A 26,236-nucleotide genomic window follows, 5' to 3' on the forward strand; every position below is an offset into this window, starting at 1 on the left:
TCCCTATCCTGCTCTCTGCCAGCCCCAGGGTGCCTGGCCAGGATGGAATCTCCTGCCTGGAGTGTCATCACAGACTTAGCAACGAGCTGCTGGCAGCAGTGGCCATTGCCAAGAGGGGCTGCAGCCACCCAGGGACCACTGCAAGGAACATTTGATGGCCCTAATTGTGACACTTGCCTTTGTATTCCTCACCTTCACTTCCTGAGCAATGATGATTAGTTTAGAAAGAGCATTAGGTAGATATTCAGAAAATAGTGTTTGGGATAATTTATTTCTCATTTTAAGTGTCTATATTGCCTTTTCTTTCGTCAATTCTTAGTCTTCTGGTTGCTAATTAGGAGGAATAATTGCTTGCAGCATGGCATTTTCACCACTTCCCCCAATAACATAGGCTGATCTGTATCAGCTGATTTAAGTGTCAGCTCATTTTCCTTGAAGTATTTTCTCATATGCTACTAAGAAAAGGTACTTTATTGGCTTTTCCTCTTTCTGACTTGTTCACATTTCTTTTATCTGTCTCATTAAAGACAGATTCTAGTCATCATTATTTTCATACCAACTTAGTTTACTAATTAATGGACATATTGTCTGTCTAGGACTTGTGCTTGTCTTCCCCCGATACTCATATAATAAGAATCTTTCATATTCTCTTTAAACCCTTTGACAGCATTAATTCACTTTGATTTTTTTTTTTCATATACTTATCATTCCCTGATGAGCTTTAAATGAATCTGTATTCTTGTTTGATTCCCCTCCCACTGTTTCCTATTGCAGCACAGGATTTTAACCTCACATCTTTGAGCAGTCCCTCGTGAAGTGACTATAACTGTGGCAGATAAAAACTGTTTGTGCACATTTATTAATCATGCAGATTGTGCATCCTGGCTGCCAGAGAGATTGAAGGGATCATTTCTGGAAATGGTCCTTTGTGAATTATTGGTGCAGAGCCTCGGTCACAACAAGGACCACTGGGTCCTCCTAAGTTAAACATCCTCCCTTGGGCCAGACAAGCTAAAGTTGGGCTCCCATCCCAAAACTTCAGCCATTAACTCCCTCAGAACAAGCTGCAGTCCCAGCAAATTCATCAGGGTCCTCCAAAGGATCCCTGGCATACACCTGATGCTCAGAGAAAAGCAGTAAACCTCTTGCTGTCAGTAATTAGTTCCTTAAATAATTATTTCCTTAAATAATTAGTTAATATTTGTATAGTACTTTGAAGGTGTTAAGTGCTCTACAAGTGCACACATTATTTTTGGCATTTAAAGGCCCTTTCAGTCTCTGGTTCTCAGCATTAATGAATTATGTGACACTGCTTAGGGATAGATGTCTTCAGCAGAAAGGATTAGTTGCTATCTCTCCCCACACTCTATGAAAAAACAAAAAAACCCAACAAACCAAAAAACCAAAAAGCAAACCCATACAAACTTACTGTTTGTCAGGAAAGGGAATATCCACCTTTATCACTCCCTTAAGGCCTTAAGGCAGCAGAGAGCCTCATCCTGGGCCCCTGGTCCAAACTGGACAGTTGTCCTGGGAGTGGGGAGCAGAGCTAACATCGTCTGCCCCACTCCATGTTCCAGCTGCAAACCCTTCTCTCACTCCATTACAGCTTGGTGGGGAAAAGGAAAAGCCAAATTCTCCTCTTCAGGCCATATAAGTAATTGCATTTTTTTTCTGTCATCTTTAGAGTGGTAATTCTGAATATGAATGGTTTTGTTTTTTAAGAGTCACTACATTTCCAGCAGGGACACTGGTGAAGTTATTCTCAAAGTCAGGCTATCAACATATTAAGTAGCCTCTTGTTGTGATCTGTCTGAATCAAGTGAAAGTGGTGTTTGTGTTGGTTCTGTTTATAATATTCTTACAAACTTACTTAAAGTTCCTGGCTAATTCATTATTCTGGGAGCCTAATGCAAGGCAGCAGGTACTACAGTTCCCCTGCAGAGTCTATTTTCAATATTAATTATCTTGCTGTGCATTAAGTAGTTTTTGTTTTTGCGTTAAAAGGTTTATGAAAATTAGATTATTAAAATGATAAAAACTAATTTTCTCAAGTGTAGCCACTCTGCAGCAGTCAACTAAAAAGAGAAAATTATGTGCACTTAGTTGTCTGGGAAAAATGGCACCATAACTAATTATCATATGTGGAGGAAAGGAACAGTGGGAAAGACTGCTTAATCACAAGTGTTGTTGCTGTCCTGCTGGCCACACACTTGTGCTTGTGTTGATGGGTCTGCTGCTCATTTTCATTCCCGATAAAGCAGATTTTTGTCTGAGAAATTAATTTCAATATATGACAGGAATGGCTATCACTTGCAAACATACCACATCTGCTGTGAAGCTAAGCCCAACACGACAGCAGGGTGTGTTCTGACTGCTCTTTCAGGAGGAGTGGGCTGATGAAACCTCCCTGGGGTGCCTCTGGTTTCAGGGCATTAAGCTGGGCTGCCCTCTTGCAGGGGCAGCTGTTCCTGGAGGATGATCTTACACTTAAAGGAATCTCTTTTACCACCACCACTGCTGTGCCTCAGTTCCCTTGCTGCAAAATGATGAGGAAGGCCTGAAGGAGAGGGATAAGTCACTCCCTGCCTTCTGTGAAGCACTGTTATTAGTCTGCTAATGCTGACGGATATCTGGTTTCACTCCTTTGCTCTTTATCTCCGGTGACATCCAGAGGGACTCTGCAGAGCTGGTACAGCTTATTACAATATATTGCTTAATCTGGGGCTGTTGGACCTCAGCAGATTCATTGGTTTAATTTTGGCCAAACAGCCAACTCTGAGGTGAGGATTGGATGGTTAGGAAGGATATATCCATCCCTTTCGTCTTTGAGCCAGTGGGCTGGAAGATCCGAGGTGCTGCAGCAGAGCTGGGCGCAGCTCCCAGAGCCTTTCCCTGCAAGGCTGCCATTGCAGCACCCATGCTGCAGTTTGCTGTCACCTCTGCTGCTTCCATCAGGTCTTGGGTGAGAGAGGACCAAGTGGGCAAAGCAGCAGCAGTGCTGTCCCCATCCTCTGTGCTCCACACCCTCCCCTGTGATGCTGCCACACAATATCCTTTCCCCCACCATTATAAACACAGGGACTTTTAAGTGGCATAACATATTTTGTTATAACAAAGTTTCCTGCCTGTCAGGCAGAGAGATCTGCAGACAATTTGCTAATGCCAAAGCCATGGGAATTAATGTCACTCTTATCTTTAGCGGTTGTCACCCCCGTTGCACGTGCAAGGATGAAACCAAAAGAGCAAAAGGTGCTCTGTGAGATACCAGCATAAGCCAAGAAGCTGAGGCATAGCAGGAGAATTTCTCTGATTATTTTTCATGCTGCAAATATCCATTTTATGTGGTCCTGCAGTTGTTTCTGCATTTTGGAACACATTCTTTCAATGACTAGCATTCTAAATATAGTTTTTTCCAATGAGGTTGTTATTTTTATTATTATGAACTGTTTATTTGTTGATATCATGCAGTGTTTCAATGTCCTAGAATTTATTATGGGTATTAGAGATGCCAATGCTTATCCATTTTACACCTTTATTATCTGATTTAGCCCTATCATTACTCCAGATACATACAATGGCATTATCATTGTTGTCTTGTTTCATTATAATTCCCGTTTGTTTAGCGCTTTATTTCTAAGAAATAATTTGTTAGAAAACATGCTGAAGCATAATCAGCCCCCATATTACATATGTTTGGATCTCGGGCATTTGACAGAAAATATCTGTGACTGAGAGGTTGCACAGCATCTGTTTTGCATCAGTGTTCACAGACTGGGCCAACAAGCAGAGTTAATGCTAGACCCTAACAGCCTCTGAGAGCCTAAAATGTCTGTGGTGGATACCCCAGCCTCTTATATGTCCACAGGGAAGGTTTCCCCCCATGTTGAATATAGCCTCTGTTCTCAGAAAATGAGTAATTTTTCATATGAATGTATGCCTCACCTACAGTAAAAGTGACTGATGTGTATTTGATCTTTTTCTCTTAGTTCTTCTGAGCTGAACCTCTGTGTTGTGTGAGCCTAAGCTCAGCTGTAGAGAAGGGAAAAGAGGAGAGAGTGGGGTAGGAAGAAATTAAAGCAGAGCTCAGCTGCCTCTGACTAAGATGGACACAGATGTCACCCTGTCATGGTGGCAACTGTTAGATTTTTATGCTGAGAGGGATTTTAAGGATCAACTCAATAAAAAGTAAAGCTGATACTAGAATGCAGAACACAGAGGGGCCAGAAAGACAGCTGTGACATGTGTGACATGAGGACTCCTGCTAAAGGAAACTGCCTGTCCACCCTGGGCAGAGAAAGTGTGCTCCCAGCCTAGGACAAATCACCAAATGTCCTGCCTGAGAGAAAGTGGTGAAAAAGCTGACCTGAATCCATTTTTAGCAGTGATTGTTCTTCTGACTGAAAGTGTTTTCCAGCTCCAGGGAAGCTGCAGTCAGCTATGAGCAGGTTCTGCCTTGCTGGACTCCCACCAGGTCACCAGGTGAGGTGTGGGATGCCACCAAGACTCGAGGAGGACAGCCTGGCTTTGCCCAACAGCCTGGGCTTGTTCAGCAGCCCTTCCTCTGATTGCACTGTGTAGCTCACGGCAGTCATTGGCCACAAGTAACACAGAGTCACAGGGGGTCTTGTAAGAGCATCTGCTGCAATAAAAGCAGATAATTGTGTCTGTATTTTAGGGAAGCTTGCAGTGAGTCTGAGTTAGTAACCCCAAACACAGCCCTTCATTCCTGTTAAAGGCTGGAAGGGAAAAGTCCCAGTTTCTCAGCTCGTGAGGTGTCATTAATAAACAACCCTTGGAGAAAATACCAGAAACGGTATTTTGGAACAAATGACATGATTAAAAAAATATATTTCATCCAACGAGTAATTATCACACCGTCTGACATTTGCTAAGATATAATTCAGTGAAAAATAGAACCTGTGTTTCTGCTATAAATTCTGGCTCAATTCCCACAGACACTAATCCTCAATCTTTAGCCAAAATTTGCTGAGGCATTGTCTGACACAGAAAATGGACTCTGACTTCTAATGTAAAAGCTAATTACAGGAGGTACTGCAAGACAGGGCAAGGGATGATTCCTGTAGTGCTTAAGAAGACAGGATTTGGTACCTATTCTTTTTCATAAAAAAGCCTCCCAGATATCTGTAACACTGCCTTAGATGCAGAACATGCCCACAGACACATCCTACTCCAGTACTGAAGAGCACAAACTGCCTTCTCTTCACTCCAACCCCAAACACCTGCAGCAGTGCCAACAAATATCATAAAAATTAGAAATAACATTCCACTTCCCAATGCAAAGAAGCTGTGGTACTTGTGTGCACACAGGGGGAAGTGTGAAGGATTTGGCTGATAGGTGAGAAGTCAAGATTGATTCTATAAAACACAATATTTGGAAGGCTTGTCTATCTATTCATCAGGAGGGCTCCATGCCTGGGCAGAGATGGCAGCTGGGTCAGCCAGGGCAGCAGTGCTTGTCTAGGCACAGCAGAATATTGTGGGGGGCATTAATGTCTCTGCAGGCATTCAGACCTTTTACATCAGGTCCTGATTCCTCAGCTGCCTTTCCCTGCTCAGCACTGGAAGCTGCACTTTGCTTTGGCAGTTTTGCCTGGAGGCTGTGCGCTCAGAGAAGTTTGCCATCGGCTGTGTGAAGCTGCACGGGAGTGAGGGGGCTGGCAAAGGCAGGGTAACAGCATGGCTCTGGATCAGGCTGCAGGGGAAGTGCTGCAAAATGCACTTTTGTGGGGGAGCTGCTCGGCACTGAAGGATCAGTGTGCCGTGGTGGGTGTGCACGGGTCGTGGGAGCCAGGCTGAGAGCTGCTCCCAAACTGTGCCCGAGCTCAGGCATCCAGAGAGAACTCAGGTACCCCCACCCAGTGCTCAGCTTCCATCAGAGCTCTGTGAATCACTCACAGCAAACATTCTCATTCCTTACAGAGAAAGGAGAAATAGAGATCTCGGTTCTCCAGCAGGTGCAGAGAAGCTGTCCAGAGCTTTGTCAGGGAGGTGGCACAGCCTGTGGTATGGGCTGTAAGGTACCCCTTGCTCCCTTCTGTTTCTCAAGCACCATTTCTCATTCAGGACATGGTTTGACATGGCAGAGCAGTGGCTAGGGGCCATTCTTTTGTGGGTTCATCTCCCTGCAGGGCTGTTGTCTGTATGTGGCCATGACCTCTTACCCACAGTTTGATATTCCTGCTGGATTGCCTGGACACTGCTGCAGCTGGATCTGTGGTTCCTGCCAGGCACTATCTTCTATATGCTGAAGTGGCAAGAGCTAAACATTACAAGGTTAACAAGGCTTTTCCTCCCCTGAGGTATTGCCTCCTGTGTCTCAGGATCACCTGTGTTGGATATGCTCCAGAAAAACACCTTCTGTTTGCTCCCATTGCTGCACCCTAACACAGCTCTCTGCCACCCAACTAATTCTCATGGCATGCCTGAGACCTTCCCATCCTATAAACAGCATCACACAACTCCCACATTTCAACATGCAAAGACCACCAGAGATCCTATATAGGCACTAAATGCATTTGTTGAAAGGAGAGTTCCCAGAGAAATTCTCCAAGGTTTGTGCCTGATCACACACCATCCCTGCCCTAAGCTGAGATTAATGTTTCAAAGGAGGTACAGGGTCCTGAGGTCACTTTCAGAAAGGTCCTGCAGACCAGCTGAACCAGGGTAAACTTACAGGAGGCACAGTCTTTGTACTTTCTCTCTGCAGTACATAGGAGTAAATCACTTATATAAGGCTACATGTGCTATCAGTGTATTTGTGGGATGGTGTTAAGGGTTCCTCTGGCCTCAAAGAACTCAAGCTAAGTCCTGAACAGCATGGGACTCACACAGGGAAACAGTTAATACAGCACCTCTGGATAGTGGGGAGACAAAATCCTCTCCCTTGATTGTCACAGCTGGCATGTGATCAGCTGGGTATGGAACACCTTAAATTTGTGTACATTGGGGCATCAGGAAAGGAGGAAAAACACCTTAATGCAAGGTGAAAATCACTGTATGGCAGTAAAGAGGAAATCTGAGGCTGCCCTTGGGAAACAAGGGAATATTTGTCACTCATTTAGGAACCAGCAGGGTAGGACTTGCAGATTGGCTAAATGTCTGAGTAAAGTTCCTGGAGGAGAAGGGATTAATGTGTGTTCTGGAACATGTTCTAATTTTCCATCACACAGTGGTAAGCTTATGGTGGTCATGGCATGCTTTGTGATAGTGATCAATATCTAATTAGGCAAAATGCTCATTTGCTAATGCCTGAAGCCTTAAACCTCAGCCTCCAGAATCAGTCCCATGTGCATTACTGCTGTCTGTGACAAATCACTTCTGTCCTTGCTCTTGACCTGGCAGGGTTAACTGCTGTCCTCACAATGCCACTAGTTCAGTTTAACCTCTTCTTTTTCCTTGTGTGAAAAGCTAAACTGCAGCTGTCCCTCAGTCAGAACATGATGCAGAAGGTGATGCTCAGGCCTGTCCCCTCTGTCCCTGCTGGAGATGTGGAGGGATAGCTGTGCCCGCTGTGCCAGTTTACACAAGAATTAACACGATACTTAAAAAAAAAAACTAAAAAAAAATTAAAAAGGCACATTTTGGTGATCCAGAACTGCTGCAGTTTTCTCCTGCAACATGAAGAAGTTGCTGCCATCCCTTTCCCGTTTTTCCTGCCGGGAAATCCATAGCTGGTAGTATAGCAGCACCTAGAGGTGGATGCCAGGGACAGCCCTGCCCAGGGGGGCTGCACGGAGGGGGCACAGAGGGCTGAAGAGAGGTGCTGCCGGGTCCCAGGGAGCACCCACAAAACTGCAGGGCTGTGGCAGAGCTTCCCATAGATTTCCCAGTGTCCCAGAGGATTTGTGGTCAAAGCAGAATTTACCCAGCCTTCCTGGATCTCAGGACTATTCCTGCCTTCTGTATCAGACCTGCCAGATCTGTGAGACCAAAGAGACCGGCAGAAATGATTCCTGGGGGATCCTCCTGATCACTCGCCTTTCCAGCAGGAAGGGAAGGGGAAAGGACAGCCAATTTTTACTCAGTGATTCCTCCTTCTCTCCTTCAACCAGAGACTCCCTCTTGGCAATCCCTGCGTCCCTGGCCTGTCTCTACCCCTTTCTCTGCTCATCTCCCCCAGAGCCTTTGCTACAACCCCAGCTCCTCTGCCTGCTTTGTCCTCCCACATGCTGCCACTGCTCCGAGGCAGCTCTGGGATCTGCAGGGGAAAGCTATCCTAGAAAAGTCAAGTGAGCAGCTCTGTCCCATGGAAGTCACTTCTGTAGGGAAGCAATCACGGCCTTGTCACTGAATAATCCTACCCTCTATAAGGGAGAGCTCTTTTCAAGCAACACTTTTTGTGTGTGTGTGTATCTAAGGATCTTGATATAAACAGTTAAAACTTCTCTGATGTCAGGCATGTCATCTGATCCAGACCTGGTCAAAGAAGGGAGAACCTTGCCATCCATGCTGACATGGTTGGTCTTTGGAAGTTCCCCTTGCTGCTCACTGGGATATAGCTGGCTTCCAGGTGGCTGTTTCTTCCAGATTTTTCTGAAAGATTAAAACGTTCCTTATACCTGATATTTTCTTCTTTTCCTCACAAAACTAGTTTTGTATTCAAATTAAGTCACTTCTCTGACATTAGCTGTTCTATAAGCCAAGAAACCAGCTCATCCTCTGCAGCCTTTTGCCAGTGTTATGGATGTGCACTTGCTGTGGTATTTAAGCATTCTGGAGAAGATAGGGATGCTAGAAATAGTGCAGCAATTTAGTGTAATGCTATATATGTAGGTAACCACACTTCCTTCAATTAGCCTTAATTTCCTTATTAATATAGCCAAGAAGTTCAGCCTGCCTTTAGTGCCTGCCTTAGAGAGACACTCTTTTTCATTCAGGGATCAGGAGGGGAAGGTCTGAGCAAAGGGGGGCAATTAGGAGAGGATAAGTCCTGAGGAGAGCCAGGTCAGTCCAGCCCTTCACAAGGGGCACATGAGCAGTTTAAGACTGTGTTTAGTTTCTGTCCAAGGAGAAAGGTCTCAGGCTTCTGAAGGAGGGGATGAGATGGCTATGTGACACCTCCTGCCCAAACAGAGCTGTGCTGCTCCTCTGCTGGGGAAATGAAAAAGGCAAAAGAGAAGCTCAGTCCATGTGCTGGCAAAGTTGGTGAGTTCATGGAGACCTCACTTTGTCAGTCTCTTCTTGGGGTAATGGTGCTCTCATCCTTTTATCTTGAGGGGTGAACCATTCCTGAGTCACACAGCTCCTACAGTGAGGGCAAAAGTGGAGCTGATGGAAGGACTCTGTATAGAATGGATGGGCAATGTATCTATAAACTGGCAAAAATTAGTGCAGACCAGCTTTCTGTGTGCTTTTGCAATCCTTCTATTGTTCTTATTTTAACTAAGCCTAATCCTAGTACAGATGGAATATTCCTAAGGTCAGGAACATCCCTTGAGGCAGGGCCTCAGTCCTGTGTCACATCCTACTGCCTTTCCTTGTCTGCTGGTGGCCAGTGTCACTTCTGGTGTTATGCTGGCACATCTAGGAAGTGCAGCTTTCGTTCATTTTCTCTTTGCACAGAACCTTTGACAAATGTATAAGTGTGCATTAGAAGACAGTCCTGGCATAAAATGGGCAAACAGGCAATAGATACAGGTCCAGAGAGAAAAGGGGATGGAAACAATTTTTTCAAGTGAAACAAGGTTACTAAGTCACATTTTGTGCTATCCAAAGTTTTCCTTTCCAGCATCTAGCTGGTATCTTCAAATGGACATCTTTGCTACTGCAGCTTCTCTTAACCTTTTGGGGTAAAAAAAAGCAGCTTTCTGTATTCTATGTGTAAAATATTTGTTTAGAGGGAAGATGAAAAGGATTAAAGGAAGATATACTCCACAGAGGAAGTTGCATAATAGCAAACAAAGTATATCCTGTACAGGCCCAGACACTGCTCTGCAGAGAGGCCAGTTCTGGCAGTAACTTCACTGTTTATAATAAATTCATATGAGTGTGTATTTTATCAAACCTATGAAAATTGATAAGGACAAGTAGCCAGCTGGAGTGTGTCAGTGCAACTCCACAGCATTTGGTTTGCACCCGTTGGTCAGACACTGGCCATAAGGCCAGAGCATACGTGTGCCACAGGGGGTGAGCTGCTGCAAATTAGGGGCCCTGCAGAGCCCCTGCTCACCAGATGCTTCTTGGAGTCCATTAATTGCTTAAAGAGCAGCAGATGAGCTGAGTGTTTCCTCAGGAAACACGGAGAGAAGCAGAGTGAGAGCGTTTGCGGCGGAGCTTCGCCGGCAGCTGGAGCAGCTGGTGGGCAGCAGGTGGGCTGGGCAGTGGGAGACAGCAGGATGGGCTCTGTTTGCTCAAACCACTCAGCATTAATCAGATCTGCTGGGCTTCTCCTTCAAAACTTCCCTGGCAGATCAGGTGTGGCATGTCTTTAACTCTTTGAACTGTGGCAGAGAGGCTTGTCTGGAAATGGTGCTAAAAGGGAAATTCATGAAGCATGGTCCCTGGTTTTGCAGACTGTAAGCAGCCTTGTCTGGTTTTTCAATAGGTACTGGGTGTGATGTTGTGCTCCTGATTTTCAGTGGAAGGGTTACAAGTAACAGCTGTCTTGCTCAATGTCATGAATGACTATTGAAGTCAACATTGGCTGTGAGAGACGTTTCCCTTGCTGAATTAATTCTGGTGCGCAAGGTTTCATTAAATACAAGAATCAGACATTGACCAAGTGCTGCAAATCCTCTCCTGACTGCAGTTGTTCTTCTTGTCCTTTATTTATAAACTGAATCCATATTGGAACTACAAGTGACAATTCACTTAAAACTGTCAGTAACTCTTCTCTTTGCAACTCACAAATAGGAATTACTCAGTTTCCAAAGAGGGAAAGGTTGTATTTCCCATCTGGAAGGTGGAGGTTTGAAGCCTGAACCTTGCCTAGGGTCTCTCCTGTTTCCTAAGAGCCAGGAGGCAGCTCTCTTGTACTCCAGCCCAACCCTGTAACTACAGGGCTATTCTCTAATCTCTTATTCCTGGAAGCCATTACTCTATAAACATGATAAATTTACTGGTAAAAGTGTTTAGCATTGAATATTCCTGAAGCATAATTATTCCAGCCTCCCTTGGCAGCAGAAACATTACTCTTATGTCAAAGATGAGGAAACAGGGGCACAGTGCTTTGTCCAAGCTTGTAGGACTGTTCAGCCCTGGGCTGTGGCCCCAGGTCAATCCTGTGAACTGTGTTCCAGTCAGTGCCAGCTACTGCCAGTGAATTAAATAATAGCTCAGTGGAAGAGGAAAATGAAGCAGGACTGCCAAGAAAGACAAGGTCTGGTTTTCAATGAGATTTGAAAATTGAGACAGGAGTTGATCAGGTTCATATCATTGTGCAATCTAGAGATGTTAAACAACCAGCTCTCAACAGCTGGGCTGGTGGGAATATTGACCAGATGGAATTACTCCTCCTGAAATCTAGTAACCTGCACTAACTGCAGTGCTGCTTGCAAGGGGTTATTCTGTCATGGGAAGGAAGAAACAAACCTTTCCTTCTCTCACCTCCAATTAGGGAAACCTGATGCAATAACATGGTACTTAAATTTTCTTTGACTGCTTCACAAAGAAGATAATGTCAGAGGAGCAATGGAGACACAGTGGAAGGGAGAAAGTTTAAAGGTTATAACTATTAACAGTGTAAGGAGCACATCTACAGTGTCAGGACACACCTACTCTGTGATGGGAAAAATTGCAGGAAAGGCAATATCTGAGTTTGCTGAGCCCCTGAGCATGATCCCTCCTGTCCCTGGCACAAGCTGTGCCTTGGCTGTGGTTCAGACAGGCTGGATGGAGGAGAGAATAGCAGGCAAAGCCCCTGGCCTGTGCTTGTTCTGCAGGCCCTGAATGACACTGGGGCAGATCCCTAAACTCGGGATCTCCCTTTCCAGACTGTAGGGAATGTAGGGGAGAGTGAGGCTGAGAACTGCAATGAGCTGACAAGTGGTAGAGACAGACAAGGGTGTGCAAACACCCACAGCCTAAATGTGCAAGACTTCAGGCAGAGAGGGAGGGTTATGGATGCTGAAACTTTTGAAATGCTACTTTTCCAAGATTGTCTGTCTTTGGTCTGATGCTCCCTCTCCAAGTACGTTATTTGTGGTTTGTTATGTGAAATCCAGTTCCAGCTGACTGACACACGGTATCAAACAAGGCACACCATGAATTGTATGTCAGCCTGGTGGACTGAGGAGGAAAAAAATAAATCCCCATTTCTGAAAACTGTCTTTAAAAAAAAAATTAAACCCTACACAGACAAAAATACCAAACAAGCTGCCTGTATATCTCATGCTTTACAACCGTATCACCAAATACAGCTGCTCTCTACTCACACATGTGTCTGCTAGTTCTGCCTGAGTTAATGGGGTACCTGGAGTCCAGAAGGGTCCCCTCATGGTGAATCCTCTGCAGTTCACATAATAAAGTATTGTCTGCAGCTCTGTTCCCCTTTACACACCACGCTGCTCTCCATAATGGCCCAGTGGGATGAGTGAGCTGAATAGAGTTGCACCACTAGTGGAGGTTTGCCTGCTCCTTTCCAAACTGGAAAAGCAAGTTTTGTTTGAATGGAATTGCTTAGGGACTATCTACAAACATTCCAGCTCCCAAGGGTTTGGGAAACTTTGCTGCAAGTTTATTTGGTTGCAGTATGATCTCTGCCAAAGCACCCAGCATCTCTTGTACCCTGCTCTGCCTTTAGTGCTGTTGGAATCCTGTTTTCTCTGTGATGAGGAACCTGCAGAGAGCAGACAGGTTCCTTGCTCTGAGTGCTCCCAGGCTGTTCCTGCTGTCCAGGAGCAGCATGGGCTCTGGGAGCCCTGGCAATGGCTCTGCTTGGGGGGCTTGGGTGGCTGAGGGGGACATAGCATGTGGAGTTGGGGACAGTCAGGGTACCAAAGGTTTCATGGAACATGAGAAGGATTTCTGGATGGCTGTTCACAGTGGTGAATTTCTATGGATTTTCTGCTGCCTCAAAAAAGGAGAAGGGGCAGAGAAGCAGGGATGAGGGGGAAAGGATCAGCATTGATTAAGCTGACAGTGCTGCTAATGTCACTGTGGACACAGCCTCTTTCCTTTCCTTTGCCAGCAGCAACTTCAATAATAAGATGCAGAGGGAGAAGGAGGGAATGTTACTGCTCACAGTGCTGCTGGCAGTATTTAGATGAGAATCTGGTGGTGTGATGGATGGCTATGATGCAAAGATACATAGTGATCAGTGCTCTGGAAATGCAGGCAGATTAAGTAGGACTGTGCCTGACTGGTCTGAAGGTGACTCTACTGAGAGCCAGTGGTTAGATGCTGATCTCTTTTTTGCTCCCCACAAATATTTGTGCAGAACTCACAACAGCTCTTGCAAATGTGTTGGCAGGTGCTGCTTTCTCACTTTGGCCCAGACCTGCTCACTGGGCTCTGGGGTTCACAGGCAGAGGAAAACTTGTTTGGTCCTGACAAGCCAAGGTTCACGCGAAGCCTTGGCAGAGCAGAGTGATCCAGATCTCTCCAGTCCTGTCTCCTGCCCCTGGTCCTGCACCAGTGTCCTCACTGAGCAGGCTGGCTCTTGTCTAAGCATGGTCTGCAGACAAACTCAATTCTTGCACTCTGTACTGTTCTATAGGAGTCTTCCTAATTTTACCTTCCTTCTGGCAGCCAAGGAGGATTGATACAGCTCTGCCCAAGCACCTCTAGCTTCAGTGTAAGGCAGTGTGTTCTTGGTGGGTCTGGAATGTGCTTGCAGGCTGTGTGAGATGGGAGTCTTCGTCATCTTCACAGACACCAGACAGGGCTGGATTGAATGGGGATGAACCACAATAAGGAATGTGAATCATGGTGACTGTGCCCTGTACCTGTATCAAGCCTGATGAATGAAACAAAATCTTTTTCACCCACAGTTTTAGCCCTAAACCACCACTTGAGAAAAGAAGGGGGGTGATGTAGAAATAGTGTCTAGGCTGGTTGGGGTTATCATCAGCACATGGGTTTGCACACTGAGTTTAATTGTAGCTAGGAACAGTGTCCACCACATCTTGTACCTCACATGGCGGCTCTTAAGTCCTACATTAGACTGCTGGACTAGGATTTAGGGCTCATTCCATCAATTTTCATGGACAGGTTCAGATAAAGTAAAAGATGTTTCTGATTTTATAAACTTCATGTGTATTTGGCAAAATCAGCTGTGATGGGCAGCTCTGGGAAGAACCATTTGTATAAATACCCAGACATCATTATTTGGATCCACATCTCCAAGGTCATTATGAAAAGGTCATCTTTGACATCTTTCAAACACCAAGTCAGGCTATTTCCAAGCAGGTTTCTGCTTGGAAATGAGTATAAAGCTTTAGTTTTAATTCTGTAGGAGTTAAACTGAAAATTATTAACGACTCCAACAGCAGACTTCACATACAGAGCATTGTGAGTATCTATCTCATGTCTCCACTTAGCCAGGGGCACTGTCTTTGCTGTCTTTTTCATCCAAGGACAAAAGGGATTTGTTAGGATGGCAAATTTTCTCCCATTCTTGCAAATTAGCATTAGAGCATCACTATAGAAATATTCCATGCTATCTGGATTATGGCAATTAAATTTCTATCAATGAAAGCAGGTTTCTAAACTAATATTTAAAGAAGATGAGAGAGAGATGTCTACATGAGGGGCATTACTAAACAGATTTCAGTATTTATTTTTCTGACAGAGATTCTGTTTCTCCTGAAAGGGTAATGTACATCTATCTTGCAAGGAGTTTCCTTAGAGGGTTTAAATGAAGAGTGAAGCTTTGAGAACAAAGTGAAAATGGAAGAAGAAATATACTGCCACAGAAAGATCAAAAATGAGGCACTTGGGGCTTCAGAGAGTTATCATTAATCCCCTCCTGCCCAGAGGGCATTCCTGTGTGACCATCAAAGTGACACACATGCAGCTGTCTGGCAGTTTGCCACATCTCTGGGTTTGATGGACTTTGCTCTGGGGATGGCTAAAGCTCCAGCTGTTCAGAATGGCAGCTTGTTTTCCTCCACAAATTCTCTCCAATGTTTGTCTGACCTATCTGGAGCCACAAAGGTCCATTATAAATCGCTTCAAGTGTGTTTTAAACACCTTTCCCTTACCAAAACCTGGAAACACAAGCAGCCATCAAAACCTGAACACGTGTCCTGCCTGAGCACAGCTTTGCTTTCAGATTAGGATCAATGTCAAGACTGGGTTGTACTGCCTGAGATTGCTGTTGTACTTGTGGCTTAACAAAATGTGCAATAATGTTCCCCTTATTACAGGGGGGACAGGCAGGTGTGTGTCTGCTGTGCCAAGGCTGTGAGGGTGACATTTACCCCCAGGACAGCACAAAGAAGTCCCTGGCTGGTTCTGTCAGGCAGCACTGCCCAAGCAGTTGCATGGCAAAAACATATACTTCAAATAGGTAAAAGGAGGCAAAGGTCAGAAATGAACTCCAAGAGGCAAAGTGAGTTCTTCTTCAAAATGAGGAGGAGCTCAGGGATGGAGCTGAGGGTCTCATTGAACCAGCAGTGCCTGAAATGGTTTGGTTCTGTTCACCTCATCAGCTTGGGCATTCTCCAAACCAAGGGATTTAGAGCACTGAAAAACTGTTTAATAATAACGGACAGAATGCAAGCATTGATTTTGAAAATGCTGCACAGGTATGATAAAAGAGTAGGTACGTGATGGATGGCAGAGGGATGTGGGAAGCACTTGTTTGGCTTTGTTTGGGTTGAGTAAAAGATGAGAGAGAGAAGGATCTCCTAACAGTAGCATGAGTCTGAACAGTGTAAGACACACCCAGACCACAAAACAAATTTCAGAACCTCCTTTCCCACCCTGTGTAGCTGCACACACATACAGGGATGGTTACTAAGACAAAATCTGATGCCTGCAGATAAAATATTTATTTGCTTTTATATAAAAAGTGAGCTGGAAGTACAGCTTATGATAGCAAACTGGGAAAGAGGACAGATATTTCCAAAGCTACTGCCAATCCCCTTACAAGGACAAGATTTGACTCTTGCACATACTGAAGAGAAACCCATGACTCAACACGTGGATCTGATCTAAACTGTAATCACAGGTTTTTATTCATTATGACTCCTAAGCTCCAAAAATAAGAGCCTTTAAAAAAGAAATTAAAAAGACACCAAGGGATAATGTTAAAAAACTACCAACAAACCAATCCTTCTGAAATAATGGGAACAAATGTACATATTTCCCAGCAGTGAAAGAACTAAAATGCAGGTGTATTCTGACTCAGAAAAATCATAAGTTTCCCCTGTGCACAAGTAGACTGTAAATTGGAGAAAGACTCATGTGGGGAGATGAAAGCTTCCTCACCAGATGAGGACTTGGCCCTTTTTGCTCAAATACACTTATTTTCAAGACTATTTGTTTTTTGATAGTTCTAAATCTAGGGCTTTCAGTCTCTTAACAAAACTCCTGAACACAATAAATACTTTGCAATGGGATTCAGGGGAGCTATCACTGAAGACAGCAGGACCTGCTGCTGCAGCTGATCCCACCCAGTGTGGGTGAGAGTGGAATGGATGGTGTTTCCTTTGCCTTTGCTCCTTTTCCCAGTGCTACCAGTAACACACAGACCAGTGCTGCATCATTTCCAAGCAGCCTCAATACCTGAAGCTGGTGAGCTCATTATCCTGCAGGCAGACAAGGCCAGGACACCATCAGGAATTCAGGGTTAACTGCATTAACCTGCCTCATGTTTGAGCACACTGATAGAAGCCTCTCAAAAGAGACCAAAGTTCTCAGGGCTCAGCTGGAGGATAAGGTCAGGAACTGACATTTTTTTTATAGTACTTTTTAGAACTTCTGCCTCCAAACATACAGATGAAGTCTACTCCCTCACTTAAAAGTCAGTATTGTGATAGGAATTCTAATGCAATGGAAGAATATGTACCACGCAGGCAGTATCCCACACTGGAGTAGGTAACTAGGCATTTTCTGTAAAAGCTCTGGAATGGATTGGTTTTGCATGCACAACCTTTCTTTTGTGGGGAGATATTTCAGCTTTTTAGTTGTCTGAAAACAGACAACAACTGGCCATGCATGGAGCTTGTTAGCTGTCCTCCAGAGATCATGACTGCTCATGAATGCAAGCAGAACAGTCCAAACTGGCCTCATCTAAACCATCCTCCATCATTTGTCTTATTTCTTGACTAATACAGGGCCAGCTGTCTAGTTAGTGAGGCAGAAGCATTAAGGTAGAGAAATCATACAAGTGAAATACTGGGAGGCCCCACAGGGGTCACTTGGTCCATCTATTGCCCCATGGCAGGTTCAGCTTTACCTGCACCACTTCACTCTGTTTTGCCTAACATGTTTTCCTAAATTCCCAAATCTCCCACCACTCCACTAGGTATAAAGTAAGAGATGTGCTTAATGAAAAATACTTTTCAGCCAGCAGCTTCTCTCTAGGATGTTAATCTGATATAAAACATCCACTGTGTGGTTTCCTAATGCTTTCAGGAATCATGCTGATCCTTTGGGAACATGCAAACCTCAGGACTGGAAAATGGAAGATACAGGAAAACATTTGCCTGTGAGGTTGTTATTGGTAATGTGCATAGGTGAATTTTGGCTAGATGGGGTTTTTGGTCTAATGTACTTATGCAGTTGTCTTTAAGACCTTAATAGGAGCAAAAGGGATTAGGCATGTTCTGAGCAGCTCTCAAGTAGTGCCCTATTAGTGGTCTCATTGGGGTTATTCTCCTCTTTCTTTCCCTTCCCAGGGCATGAGGTAAAATTAGATTACCTCTATATTTAGTTCATCCTCTTCTTTTCCTTGGGCACATTTTTATGGCATGCATAAATGTGCCCCACAAAAGGGACCCCCCCATGCTCAGTGCCACAGTCACTGGGAGAAGGTTATTCCATGGTGAGCCTCTTCCACACTTCAAATCCAGGGATTCTTCCCCAGGACCTACTGGGAATGGCACCAAAGCTGCTTCCTGCATCCCAGCAGTGCTGTCAAACTGGCACCATCACAGAACTCACACCAGTCAGTGCCAGGGTAACAGGAGCATTTAAGGATTCCACCAGCGCATCATGGATTTTTAAAATTGCTTTTAATATCTAATGTCCACATCTTAATTCCAGTCTAATTAGTTGAGCTCTTAAACACTCTTGTAGGGACGGTAAGTGGGTGGAAAGGAAGAATGTTTGTGAATGGATGCTAGGAAGCAGCAGGGAGATTTCACAGAAGAGGCAATTGAGAGCTAATCCCAGGCTCTGCTGTGTGACAGTGCCTCTGAATGCTCTCTTATTAACTGATGAAGAGCAATTGACTGAATTGTACTATTTATATGTTTTAAGCATTTTTCCAAAACTGCATACTTCACAGGAGTGTGTGGAACAAACTGGCAAGGGAAAGGAACAATTCTAAAGTAGTTAACAGGCCTGACTGTCATTTTTATTCAGCCTGTATATGTAAAGTTTTTTAAAAGTAGTTTTAAGGAAAATGAGAATCAACACTCTTGAGCTTACATCTCTTACAGTTTGAGGAGCTAGCTTAAATCTTGCATTCCCTTCTTCACTTCATGGAATGTAAACCAGGGAATATTACAATTTTAAAAAATAATTCTGCTTTGGTTAACAGCAGGAAAATCCATTTTTCCAGTGATGGAGAGTAACAGTATAAAACTTATTTATTCATATCAGGTACTGCAGCTTAACCATCAATTCCTAACTTGCCAGCAGCTCTCTGCATTAGTGGCACTTTCTTCACAGCCTCATATTCCAGTTTTAAGATTCCTAATTTGAAAGACATGGCTGGGTATTGACCACACAAAACAATCTCTGGCAGATCAAAGCAGACCAGACACATATACACCACTTGCTTCCTAACCCAGAGTTTTACTTTTTGGCATCACTTCAGAAGCTTTAAGATTAGAGATGGATGCAAGTCGAAAGATTTGAGGCTCTGAGTGGCTGCACTGCAATCTGGGTGTTTGTTGTTTGTTTGGGTTTTGCTGGTTTTATTTTGTTTGTGTGGCTCGTGTTTTTTCTTCTTTTGAACCTTATGCAAAGCACCTAAATGTGGAGGAGTTAGAGACAATGCCAAATTGCTGGCCCAACACTTGTTATCTTTTTCTCCCTACAGCTATCTTCCTGTTTGGTAATTGCTCTTGTCTGAGATTTGGTTGGGTGTAGCTTTTGTCTGGGTATTTACACTGCTCTGAGAATAAAGCCCAGAAGAGAAAGTCGAGGAAGAAGAAATTCCTGGGGGTAGAAAAATTGAGCTAAAATACTACTCTCACATTCTGAACATCCACAGGTTCCTTTAATATCCAAAAGAGAAACATGTTAGCAGGGGGTTACCCTGGTAACCTTTGCCAGTACATTTGCCAGTATTTCTCAACAAATCCCCAGAAGCTTTTGGTTATGCAAGAAACATATTTTCCCCGTTTTTAAAAATATCATAGTGTAATCAGAAATAAATAGATAAATGTTAGTTTCAACATAATTTCATGCTGTCCAGAAGTAAGATGGGAGAAAAAACCTTTTAGGTAAAAGCAGAAATTTCACTATGAAGCAACATGTGAAACACTTTCTTTGTTAAGCATAATTAGCAGTTCAAAGACACTTGCCTTTCAAAGAGTCTGCTTTGATTCCTGTCAGATGCAGAGGCAGTGATACATGACACGACATTCATCAACTTACTCTCAACATAAAATGATGTGATGATTTTTCTCTAATTGATGGGAAGGAAAAGTAAGCCTTTTTTTTTTTTTTTTTCTTAAATGAACTTGAGGAATAATTTAAATGGCTGTCAGATCTCCAGCAGCAGGTAGTAAAACACTGAATGGAAGATTTTCAAATTCAGGTTTTGTCCATTCCCAATGTTTTTCTTTTAAAAACATTTTACTTTCTGACATGTCAGATATTACTTATAGGAATAGTTTTCCCCTGTTTTTAAGACATCTCCTCTTCAAATTTGCCTGCTGACTTCAATTTGCTGTTCTGACAGCTTTCTTTGAGACTAGGTGACTCTTCTAAAAAGTATTCTAACTGAGAGGTTTCAAAGTAGTTTCATCTTATTTTTGATCATCCTGTGATCATCAAGTCTCATCAAGTCTTATGCTGGCCATTTTTTTCTAGGTGGCTGCTCTGATGTTTCTTTCTCCTCCCTCTCCACTGACTCCCCAGCACATTCTTATTTTACAGGTGGATATTTTGTGTACTCTTTCTCATATGCTGCTTTTCTTAGTCTCTGGATTTTACAATTAACATGATTCTGCTTTTTTTTTTTTTTTCCCCAGAGTAGAATAATTATTAAAATAGTCTAAAATAAGTAATATAATAGCCAGCTGGAATGACTCAGTAGCAGAGGGACCTGTGAGCATGAACTGCTCACAGCAGAAATCCAAGGTCTGTGCACAGCTGAGAGCACAAGAGAGAAAGGGTGACTGGTCCTACATCACCCAGGGTACCTTGATGTAGCTTTGATGACTGCAATAGGTTATTTCCATGTGCCCAGAACCTGCCCCTTCAGATTTTACACAGGCTGTGGGCAGCATTTCAATCTGTCCAAAAAGAGAAACTGAAAAGTCAGTAGAATTACTTCCTTACATAAAATCAGGTTGTGAAAATAACTATTCAGGTTATATTTAAATCTCTGTGTCTGTGGTTCAAGGTTTTAAACACGATCCAGGCCTCCCTTCTGGGTTTGCCCCTGACACAGAACTTTCTCTCTTCCCCTGTTACCAAGTGTGTGACTGCCTGTGTTTTTGTCTCAGTGTAGTACATGAAAAACAAAGTTCTGCAGTAAGAAGTGTCCTGGAAGCCTTGCTGAAAAAGGAAGGCTGTATTTTGGAAAAGCAAATGTTCAAAGCTGCTGCTTTGTGTGGAGTGACTCAGCTGTCTGGGCTCGGGTTTGCCAGCAAAAAGGCAACTAAACTCAGTGTTTCCATGAAACCAGGGAACAGTCACTGTGAGCTCTGCTGTGGACATGTAAAATCTTCCATCAGCTGCACTGAACTTTGCTGGGGAAAGGGATGAATAAAGCCAGAGCACTGCAAGAACACCCAGTCAGGGGAGGCCCCAAGGAACGTTGAGGCCTCATGAGAACATGAGAGAGGAGGGAACATGAGAGAGGAGGGAGAAGCCAGAGGTATTGACCAAGAGAAAGATAATTTCTATATCCCCAGTTTGAAGTTGTCCCTCTCTGACACCCTTGCTGAGTTAGTGTCCCCTCAGAAGTTACATCTCCTTCATCCAGCAAAACACAGCTCTGCTTTCTGCTGCTGTACAACACGAGGGAGCATGTCTGGTCTCTGCAAACTGAAGAGGAAATTAGTCTAAAAAGTGTGTTGATTCTACAAAATGTTTTAGGAATATGTTCATTCTGTTTCATATATGAACCGACCCTGTGGTCACTGACCTGCAAATGTTTGCTATCAGTATTTTCCTAGAAAACTTTTAAATAGACATAAAATTGAATTGTCAGCAAACAGGAAATAACAATGTTTTCTTTTTTGGAAGTTGAGTCGGGAAGCCTGGCTCCAAACCCCGTGAAAAAACAGCAGAAGACCAAAATACCATAGGTGTGCATGCAAAACTAACGTAACCTAAAAGTTTGATATTAGAAATACTCATTGAACAGTACAGAAAAAAACCCTCCAGCTCAGTAAATTTCAAGATTCTTAAAAGATAACTTAGACTGAAGGAGTGTCAAGAACATTTGGTATTTAATTGCCTATTTTTGACTCATGTGGAGTCTTGTTTGTACAACACAAAATCATTTTCATCCACCCAGCTGCCAGGTATGACACCCTATGAGTAAAAGTTCTGCACGTCATCAAATCCCACACAATAATTTTCCTTTAAAGACACCATTTTTAATTTATCTCAGAGTCCAGTTTAGCTCTCAGTACCACTTTTAAGCCAGTACCACCAAATTGTACCAGCATTAAAGGATTATGAACTGGAATCACTTACCCTGTCAAGTCTGGTTTCACACTGACACTTCCACCAGGGCAGGTGCTATATTTTATTAGTTACAGAGATTCACTGTGCATCCTGAACCTGCCCTCTGCACCCTGCTTTTATAGCAGGATTCAATACAGCTGAGCAAATACAACCTCTGCATTATATATGAAGTACAGGGAGGTGATGGGAGCAGGGTAAATGCTCTCATCACGTGTAGTGTGCACAGGGAATCAGAAACACAGACACTCTGTGAGACCATGGAAAAGGAGGAGGGAAAATGTGTTTGAGCCTGCCATGAAGGCCCAAGAAAACTTGCTCAAAGGATTTCTGTCCCAATCAACTCTGCAATCCCTGCCCAAGGCCTGGATGCAATTACAACTCCACTATATTCCCATGCCTGACTTTAGTTAAATTCTCAACATTGAGGACAAATAGGGGGGAAAACCCCCAAACAAATCCAATGTACCAGTTATTAACAACTCCTGAACAGCAAGCCGACAGCAATTCCCCAGCCCAGACTTGTTCTACTCACCTCCATTTGTCTCTGGGATATTTAAGGCAAAGGCTCATTTTTGTCCTGCAGGTTCAGCGCTGTTGCTTGGTGTTATTTTGCCAGGTCGTAAAAAGGCTCCTGACCAAAAGGAAGAGGAAAGCAACACGTAAAGCAAACACAGAAGCCCAGGAGGAAAGCTACACCCCACAGACCAGCGCTAATAGCAACGGCGAGGCTCGGAAGGAGAGAACACTCCCAGTTAGTAACTTTTTCCATCCATACATCTGTTACAAAACAATTTAGCTGCAAACTTCTCTTCCTTCTTGCAAGCAATGCTTTGCTGTAGAGGAGACCTCAGATAAACTACATGATGAATGTGGGGTTTGTCAGGGGTTTTTTTTTGGGTTTTGTTTTTTTACCAAGTAAGCAAATTATTGAAATATAAACTAGAAGCTCAGCTGACTGCTTTAAAAATACACTGCTAGGCAGTAATTATGACAAGGTGCATTTGTCCGTACTTCAGATGATTTTTTATTTTTTTTTTTAAATTCAAAAGTCTTCAACAGAAGCAGAGTCATATTTGAAATAACCACCTATGGGAGTTTCTGGCCAGCAAGTGCAGCAGAGGTGAATGTTCAAATGATTAATAACTTAATTTTTTAAGAGCTTGATGGACAGACAAGGAAAATATGCCAAACTGTCCTTGCCTCAAGAAGGATTTTTAGTGCCAAAACAGAACTGCAATGAGAAGGAAAGCTCATGATTTCACCTCTAAAGACTTTCAGGGTAGAGAGATGTGTGGAGGAGCAAAGGGATTTACTGCAGCAGCAGAAGCTGCTGGGCCCAGCTGTGTTTTCACATTCTCGCCTCTGTGGATTTGAGCTTCTCTGAAAGCCAAGGCTGTTCCTCAGGGTAGGTCATGGGGTAGCTACGTGTGTGAGCCCACAGAGGCAGTGTGGAAACTTCTGTGCTGACAGTTAATGTGTGGCTTGGAGGAAATAACAAACAATTTGTTTTGAATTTAAGAATTTTGACAGGTACATCTTGCCAAATGTTAGTCAGAAAGGAAAACTGATGGATATATCCTGTATGAAAATTCCCAGGGCGTAGCAAATCCATTTGTTTTCCAAAAGCCAGTATCAGGTTCTTGCTTTGCCTCAGAATAAACCTGAAACTACTTCAGGGAGGCTGAGAGAAATTAAGATTCCATTCACCAGGGTAAATGAAGTCTGCCTTGAACACAGAGCCAGAAAATGTTGTATGCAGTAGCAGAGGTGTGGAAGAACTGCTGCAGGATTTAAATGTAATATTAAGGCCCACCCCTGTGCCCCTGTAACCCTGTGACATCTTGCTTTGCTGTTTTCCATCTCTGCTGGCTGGTGGACTTTCTAAAAGTTGTGAGTTACCTGAGGAGACACACAGGAGATCATATAACAAGGTGATAAAGCAGATCATGGGGGAAAGGAGTCATCTGGATCCCATCTGGAATATTAAAAGAGACCTGAATCCACTTGTTTCCCAAATCTCCTCACACCCAGCAGAGCAGAAGTGCCTGTGCCCTTGGTGCTCCTTGAAAACTGCAGTCAGCATCTCCTCCAAGTCTTGTTTTCTGAAGTTTTCCCACATGAGGTCCTCTCAGCCAGGAGCAAACCTGAAAACCTTCCCATCCACACTGCCAGCTGAGGTCAGGGGTGGCCTTGGGACACAGGCCCAGGAGGGACAGGAGTGTCCCCAGCCCTGGCTCACCCCTTTTCTTCAAGCTGAGAACTGCTCCCTGGGCAGCAGTAACCTGCATCTTCCCCTCCAATGCAGTGCTTGTGCAAACCCTAGAGCTGCATCTGGCCAAGGTTTGACCACTGAGGGCTGAAAACACTCTACAAGTGGTGAGAACTCATTTTGGAGGGACAGAACAACTGACCTACACCATTAAAGTCCATGTGTGTAAACCAGACTTTTAGAAGAGCACAGAGCCCTGGCTTTTTAGTCTTTTTGGATCATTCCTATAAGAATGTTTTTTTGGTCTGGCACAACATGGAGTGACATGACAGCACTCTTTGCCCTCCTTTATAATTTTCTCTCAGAAGGAGCATCTGGCCTTGCTGCCTTTGTAGCTGGTAAAAAGCTTGACATGTCAAACTCTGAATAATTGAGCCAGGTTAATGGTAGAACATAATTTACAAGCCTCCCAGCATATAAATTAGTTGGTACAGCTGTTTGGAGTAATTGCCAGCAATGGATTTGTGCTTTCTCACTATTCACAGAGCTGGTCACCTTATGAAGGGAAATCAGGGGAGTACTTCCAGCACAATTATATTTAAGCTACTGGCTTTCAAAGGGCCTTTGAAGGTAAATATTTTCTTCCTCATTATTAAAGCAGCACTGCCAGAAGCATGAGTAAATTCTTAGGAACCAAACCTGGCTCTATGTGCAACAAGGACTGGCTCTATTTGCAACAAGGACTATAAAACCTGTAATTTGTAATTTGGGTTGCTCCCCCAAATATTGAAATTGTCCTCCTGTCCCCTCTCTCTATCATTCTATATATTAATTTTAATAATACTTGAACAGGATGTATATTCAGCTTTTATAATTAATTACAATTAATTGTATAATTATATCTCAGTGTACACACCTGCCCTTGCATCACTGCTTGCCTTCACACAGGGTGCTGGCTCAGGGGGCACCAAAGCCACTCCATTCTCTGCCCATTTCACTCCCTGGCTGTGTCTCTTAGAAGGCAGAGAGCAACAGACCTGTCACCTTTCAGTGACATTTGAATTTTGGGATTACTTTTGACCTCTCAGTGATCATTGCCCCTCAGGAGGAGTATTTGATCCTTTGAGTGAACTTTGATATGTCAGGATGACCTTTGGCCTGTTGAGATGACCTTTGAACTTTTGGGATGACCTTTTACATTTGGTTGATGTTCCATCTTTGGAATTTTGGGGTGACCTTTGATCTTTCAGGGAAAAAATGTCACTGTCAGGGTGACCTTTGACTTTTCTGTGACCCATGATCTTTTGGGTCACTTTATATTTCAGGCTAATCCTTGAATTTTTGATGACCTTTGGCATTGTGAGAGACCTTTGTGTGACCTTTGACCTGTCCTTGACGTTTTACCTTTATGTAACTTTGATGTGTGACTTTTTACACTTCTATTGACCTTTGAGATTTCAGTGACCCTCAATCTTTTCAGTAACTTTTGACCTTTCTGATAACTTTCTGCTTTTTGGTATGACCTTTGACCATTCTGGATGACCCTTGACCTTTTTGTATTGCCTCTGGGGATTGCCTTTGACTTTTGATGTTTTGAGTATGAACATTTACCTTTCTTCTTCTATCTGTTTTCAGGTTATTTTATTTCTTATTTAAAAGACAGACCCAGAACACCCTCCACTCCAATTTTCTTCAATAATATCCCCTTCACACAATAGTTTTGTGGTGCTTGACCATCTGTGCTTTCAGAGGATAATACATATTTTGTGACAGAAGTTGTGTTTCAGCACTTACAGGAATTCCCTCTTATATTTTATTCATGCTTAAAAGTATCTGGATATTATTATTGATGGAAACAGCTGAATATTTTTGAGTCCTGATAATTTGACCTCATAGTAATTCATAGCAGATGCATCACAAATTAATTATGTGTTCTGGGAAAAAAAAGATTCCCTATCATTCCTTCCTCTGGTTGCTGCCATTTAATTTCACTGGTGCGTCTCTTGTTGATGTTGTATGAGA

General features: G+C 43.5%; 1 protein-coding gene across 1 annotated transcript in view; it reads right to left on the bottom strand.

Annotated features, from left to right (window-relative positions):
- KCNMB2 (potassium calcium-activated channel subfamily M regulatory beta subunit 2) overlaps positions 1 to 22,637 on the bottom strand; it is a 139,649-nt gene extending 117,012 nt beyond the window's left edge. The window contains exon 1 of the mRNA XM_015638260.3: positions 22,538 to 22,637. Within this exon, the coding sequence (XP_015493746.1) occupies positions 22,538 to 22,575 (38 nt within the window). The 5' untranslated portion in view covers positions 22,576 to 22,637. The remainder of the gene's footprint in view (positions 1 to 22,537) is intronic.
- Positions 22,638 to 26,236: the final 3,599 nt, after the last annotated feature.

Source organism: Parus major, chromosome 9 (genome assembly GCF_001522545.3).
Source record: "Parus major isolate Abel chromosome 9, Parus_major1.1, whole genome shotgun sequence".
NCBI lineage: Eukaryota > Metazoa > Chordata > Aves > Passeriformes > Paridae > Parus > Parus major.